General features: G+C 35.9%; 1 protein-coding gene across 5 annotated transcripts in view; it reads left to right on the forward strand.

The window, feature by feature from the left end:
• The window catches only part of EPC1 (enhancer of polycomb homolog 1), a 95,167-nt gene that overhangs the window by 85,455 nt on the left and 3,712 nt on the right, over window positions 1–6,000 (forward strand). For 3 of the 5 annotated variants that reach the window (XM_043882716.1, XM_043882713.1, XM_043882715.1), the window contains exons 11-14: window positions 4,435–4,553; window positions 4,634–4,720; window positions 5,704–5,845; window positions 5,953–6,000. The exon at window positions 5,953–6,000 is cut by the window's right edge and continues 316 nt beyond it. In XM_043882716.1, coding sequence (XP_043738651.1) covers window positions 4,435–4,553; window positions 4,634–4,720; window positions 5,704–5,845; window positions 5,953–6,000 — 396 coding nt within the window. The remainder of the gene's footprint in view (window positions 1–4,434; window positions 4,554–4,633; window positions 4,721–5,703; window positions 5,846–5,952) is intronic. The other 2 variants (XM_043882717.1, XM_043882714.1) reach the window with 1 other exon arrangement.

A 6,000-nucleotide genomic window follows, 5' to 3' on the forward strand; every position in this document is an offset into this window, starting at 1 on the left:
TGTTGTGTTAGTTTCTGCTGTGCAGCAGACTAAAGGTTTTACATGTGTTAATACATTTATCCACTCTTTTTTTTAGATTCTTTTCACATATAGGTCATTATAGAGTATTGAGTAGAGTTTTCTGTGCTCTACAGTAGTAGGCCTTTATTAGTTAGCATAAAATTTTAATCTTACTGTAGGACAGTTACTAGATTTGAACACTGAATGTTTTCATTGCTAGATTTTTTAAATTTATAGGATCTTCAGTTCAGTTCAGTCGCTCAGTCACGTCCAACTCTTTGTGACCCCATGAATCGCAGCACGCCAGGCCTCCCTGTCCTTCACCAACTCCCAGAGTCTACCCAAACCCACGTCCATCGAGTCGGTGATGGACATAGGACATAGGACCGTCATAAGGATATAGGACCTTATCCTTATCCAAATATGTTTCAAAATTCAGAATTACTTGCTCAGCAGAGTCTGGGGTGGTGCCCATAGGAAAACACATTAATAGTCCTACAGTTGTGTAGTGAAGTACGAGAATAGTCACACTCAGTGGTAAGTTTGACCACATAGAATCTCATATTCAAGACGTTTGCAGCCAGATGAATTCAGGTTTGGTTGTAGTTATCAAATGAATTACAACAAATTTTTGTTTTTCAGATTGGGTATTTTAGATAACTGATAAGTGCTTGTGACCTCCATACTATTAATTCAAGCTTACTGATTAAGGGGTCATACTGTAATACTGTGTGGAGTCATTTCAGATATGTTTATTTCTTTAAAGTGACCTCTCCTGCATTAAAGTAATTTTCTGCCTTGTATTGCTCAAAGAAATTTCTAATTGATGAGTATCTTTTAAAATAGATGTTTGGGTTTGTTTTTAAAACACAGTGTATATTCTGGTAACCTAGAATCCATCACCTCAGACTGAATTTTCAAATTTTGAAATTGTTTCCTTTTTGAAATTATCTGTCACCCTCCCCACACCACCCCAAAATTATTCCATTGATCTGCTCCAGCTATAGGAATGTGACTTACAAGGCCAGCAGCCTGAACACCAGATTGTTCCAGGCTGGTGTACCTGGCACATGATAGTTCCTTGCATAAGAAGTGGATTCATGAAGTTTTAGATTATTTCATCTAAATTCCTACCCTGAGAGAATTGTTAGAAGCTACCAGAACAGCAGTGGTTTCTGGGCTCTACAAGCATGATGCACGCTGTTGCTACATAAAATGTCTGATTATATTTTGTAAATGATATTAAATCTAAAACAAACTTTTGTCTCTTTCTATATTTAAAATCTCATTGGTTTCAGGGTAGTTTAGTAGTTTCCACTACTAAAATCCTTGTGATCTCAGATGAAAGTTTCTTCATCTTTAGTATGAGGTTATAGAGGAAATCACCAGGAATCCCTCCTGATCTAACATTTTTTGGTTCTGTGAAATGATTCTGATTCTAGGTTTGGTGATCTGTTCACCAGACCAGCGTGTCCCTCTTCATGTGAATTGTAAACTTGACTACCACACCATATCTAGAGGTAGACATATAACCTAAAACCTTTTGATAGAGATTTAGGGAAATATGGTCATTTTGGTTTATTTCCACTTAGAATTTGGTTAGGCTTTGAATTATAATGGCATCCAAGGTCGTCTTAGTTTCCTGTGTAAGGAACAATGTGAAACCCAGTTAAGCTTTTATTTGCCTAAATTTATTACCTGACCTTTATCCAAGCTTTCCTACTCATTCATACAGCCTTTTGGATTGGAATTGTTACTTTTCAGAAGAAATCTAAAACCCTTTAGCATGTTATATCTTGAAAAGGACTTTAATGATCACCTAATTTAATACTTGTGTGTTTTAGGTAAACATACTGAGCTCCAGAAGATTAAGTAATTTCCTTAGGTATACTCAGCTAATTATGATAGAGCTGAGAATGAAAGAAAAATCAGGATCTCTTGGCCCCTAGACCCATGTTTTTTATTACTTACCATCACTTCTGGCGTATATGTTACTCTGCGTTTCTTCTAGAACATTTATCAGAAATGTCCAGGGAAGGTTTTATAACTAGACTCTGGAGTATAGAGATATGTAAGAAATAGGCTAACATGGGGATCTAAAATCACAGTGAGTGTTAGTGATCTAAAGTGTTGGTTGCATTTTTAAAAATTTCTAGATCTGTATAGGAAGTTAACAGTTGTTTAAAAAATGAAATTCACAAAACCCTCAGAGACTGAGGACTAAAACATTGATTTAAATAGGGTAAAATATTTGGAACCTTTATTGAAATCTGTTTCTGACTTAATGTTGCTAATTTTAAGTCACAAACACCAGCAAAGTTCTGCAAAAGAATATTTTTGTTCATATAAATGGAGTTCTGAACACAGAGCTATTCTACAGTGAATGCTAAATTATTCTTTTTTAGGTGTGTGTGACCTTCCAGTAATGGTCATCTTTTTTTTTTTTCAAGTTTATTAAGCATCTCCTACCAGGAAATTCAAGATTTAGGCAACTCACTCAAGCTTAGGAAATTAAAGTAGAAGTTGCAAAAACATATTAGCAATACTTCAATTGTCTTTTTGGCTTTAAGCAGTTGCTTTTTATGGAATTTTTTAAGCATAAAGTTAAATATTATGTTAATTATAATTGCTGTTTCAAGGCAGCCTTATTTTTTTAAGTTCTGATTTAACTTATTTCTGTTATATGGAAATGGTCATTTTGACAGAAACTTTCTTTTATGTCACTATTTATGGATTATCCTTTTATCAATAAAAAAGAATTTTTCCTGCAGAGTTCAGATCTGAGGATTACCAACATAGTAGGAAAAGGAACAGGGCTTCCCTAGTGGCTCAGTAGTAAAGAATCCACCTGCCAACCAGGAGATAATGGGTTCCATCTCTGGGCCGGGAAGATCCCCTGGAGAAGGAAATGGCAACCCACTCCAGTATTCTTGTCTGGGAAATCCTGTGGGTACAGGAGCCTGGGGACACAGTCCATGGGGTTGCAAAAGAATCAAGTTGACTAAATAACAAGAAGAAACTCATCAAAGGACATATATCAACTAAACAGATTGGTAACACCAAAAATAGGAAAATGAATGGTAGAGTTTTTCCAACAAATTATTTTTTGGCTTTGTAACCCAGGAAATTAGTTCAGCTCAAGTATAAAAGTCTGTGTAAATACTCGTAACTTCAGAGGTTTTCTGAAATATTATGTCACAGTTTTCTGATTTGTTTAAAATATGGTAGAATTTCTAACTTCTAGCTAAGTATTTTCTAGTTGTCCTAGGCAGAAACTCTGTCCCAGAGGATAAAGATTCTCATGAGTTATAAGTGAAAATTGCAAAACTTGATGATGAAATATTCTAAATAAATTATCAAAACATCTTTAAAGATAACAAATTAGCTGACAGTATTTTGAAGACATTAAACCTTAGATTGAGGGATATGCATGGTTTATAGATTCCCTAGTGACTGAGGATGCATGCTAACCCTTTTTTTTCTGTTCTAAAATAATTCTTACCCAAACACCACAGGCTTCTTAAAGAAGCCTTAAAAGTCAGATGTTGTGATTGTATGTACGTTTTTTCTTTTTTTTTTTTTAATTGGCAAAAAAAAAAAAGAAAAAGGTTTTCCTTTTTAAAAACTGCACACACTTTTTGGGGGGGTAATAAATGAACATTTTTTTGTTTGTTTTTTTTAGAACTGAGCTCTCCATAGACAAACATAAGTAGCATAACACAGTGTCTTTCCTCAGACATCATTCTGTACAGTAAGCCAACATAAACAACTCCGTTCTTATTGACTGGATTTTTTCCAGGTGGGTTAATTGGGTGGGGAAAATTAATTAACCTTTGGAGCCTCTTTTCTTCCTGTTAAACTTAAAGGATGGGTTCTTTTAAAAAAAAAAAAGGTAATAAACCAACAACCATATATTTCATATGGAGGAAATACTTGTAATGACTAAAATTCAGAACTATGTAGAACAGCTAGTATTTCTGCACAGAACTGCTGGAGATCATGTGAATGGATTAGGACAGTAGTATGAATAAATAAAGACACCAGATGGTAATTATTGGATCTCTTCTCAAGCTCAGTGCAAAGCTGAATTTTCCAACATGCGGTTGAAAAAAGCTGGTATTACCTTTTACACTGTCTAGCACAAGTGTCACAGCTTACCAAAAAAAATAATGGTTTCAAAGCTTGGGAAGTGAGCACTTCTCTTTGCCATGTGCAGCTCAAAGTTTCACTTTATTTTTCTTTAAACTCAAGCCACTCTTGTCAAGCGTGGTTATAAAAATGCTGAAATTCTCATTCAGAAGTGATCTTTAACAGGATGCTCAAGTGCTTTCATTTTGTGCAAACTTTTTAAATGCTTGAATTTGTTTTCATGTATTGTAAGTTGCGTGTGGTAGCTGTGCATTTCTATAAAGTGTTCTCTCGCTTTATGTTCAGCATTTACAGCCGAACAATACCAGCAACATCAGCAGCAGCTGGCGCTCATGCAGAAACAGCAGCTTGCACAAACTCAGCAACAGCAAGCAAGTAGTAATTCCTCCACCACCACGCCACAGGTGAGGGATTTGTCTGTCTTATGATTATCCCTCATTGTTTCCCACCAGAGTTCATCTCTAATTACCAACTGTTGTCATAGAACCTTGCATCTAACCAGCAGAAAAGTGGCTTTCGCCTGAATCTACATCATAGCCACTCTATACAGGGTTTAGAAAGAACGTTACAGGTGAGTATAGAAGCTGTCGCCCTCTGCTTCCTATTGTAAAAAAGTAAAACTTAAAAGCGTAGTCAAATGAGATGGAGACCCTGTCTTCAAGCCTGATCTTGCAGTCTGTGAATGTACCTCTTTAACTGACAGCCCCACCCAGCTCATTATCTGGAGAACTTTTAATTCTTCTTAAAATGTATTAAAAATTACGCTAAAATAACTTCTTTTACTATTAAATCACTTTTGAACGTAAAGCATGATAAATATTGGCCATTTAAACACATTTATAAAACTTAACGGAAGGCTGAGATTTGTGTCTCTAGACATCTGAGAGGAAAATATCATTTAAAAAATTCAAGGGGCTTCTTAATTTCTAGGCTGAGTTAGGATGTGATTGATGTTTTGTTCCTTCTGTTCTAAATGGGGTAGTTATCTTATTGTCCCCTAGTTGCCTTTGGTTGAATATGTATGTGTCTAAGTTAGGTGAAGGATATTTTGCCTACTCACTTATTCATTATATGAATTTATTCATGCATTGATTCATTGCAAATCACTGAAATGTTTTACTAGCATGTTTCTTGTCCAGCACTTCATGTTGGAGGTTTACCATTTCCACATTTTAAAGGTTTATTTTGGTAATTTCATATTATATATTGTCACATAAGAAGATCAAAATCCATAATCCTTGGGACTTCCCTGAGAGTCCAGTGGTTAAGACTCCACCTTCCAATGCAGGGAGTGTTGGTTCAATCCCCAGGGAACTAAGGTCCAAAATGCCATGTACAGCAAAAGAGAATTTATTTTTTAATTTATAATCCTTGAGTTACAAGATGACTTGAACATTAATCAAATGTATGACTGTCAAGAAGAAACGAAGATATTTCAGTGGTTTGCCACTTTGATTTGTATGCAGACTGATTTGGGCGTATAGCTGTGTAGCTTTAATAATCGTTTGAAACTAAGTGATGCTGATTAGCTCTGCTCTGTGTTTGCCTTTGTAGGGTTTTGTTTCCAAGACTTTGGATTCTGCTAGTGCTCAATTTGCTGCTTCTGCTTTGGTGACATCGGAACAACTGATGGGATTCAAGATGAAGGAGGATGTGGTGCTTGGAATTGGGGTGAATGGCGTCCTTCCAGCCTCAGGTAGGGAGAGAGACGTGTCAGCAGTTGTGATTGTTTTTGTGACGTACGTCAGTGATAAACCAAAAGCAAAGTTGCAGTTGTTGAGCTGTGTCTTTCCTTTTCCCTAGGAGTATACAAGGGCTTACACCTCAGTAGTACTACACCCACAGCACTTG

This window comes from Cervus elaphus, chromosome 23, assembly GCF_910594005.1.
Source record: "Cervus elaphus chromosome 23, mCerEla1.1, whole genome shotgun sequence".
NCBI lineage: Eukaryota > Metazoa > Chordata > Mammalia > Artiodactyla > Cervidae > Cervus > Cervus elaphus.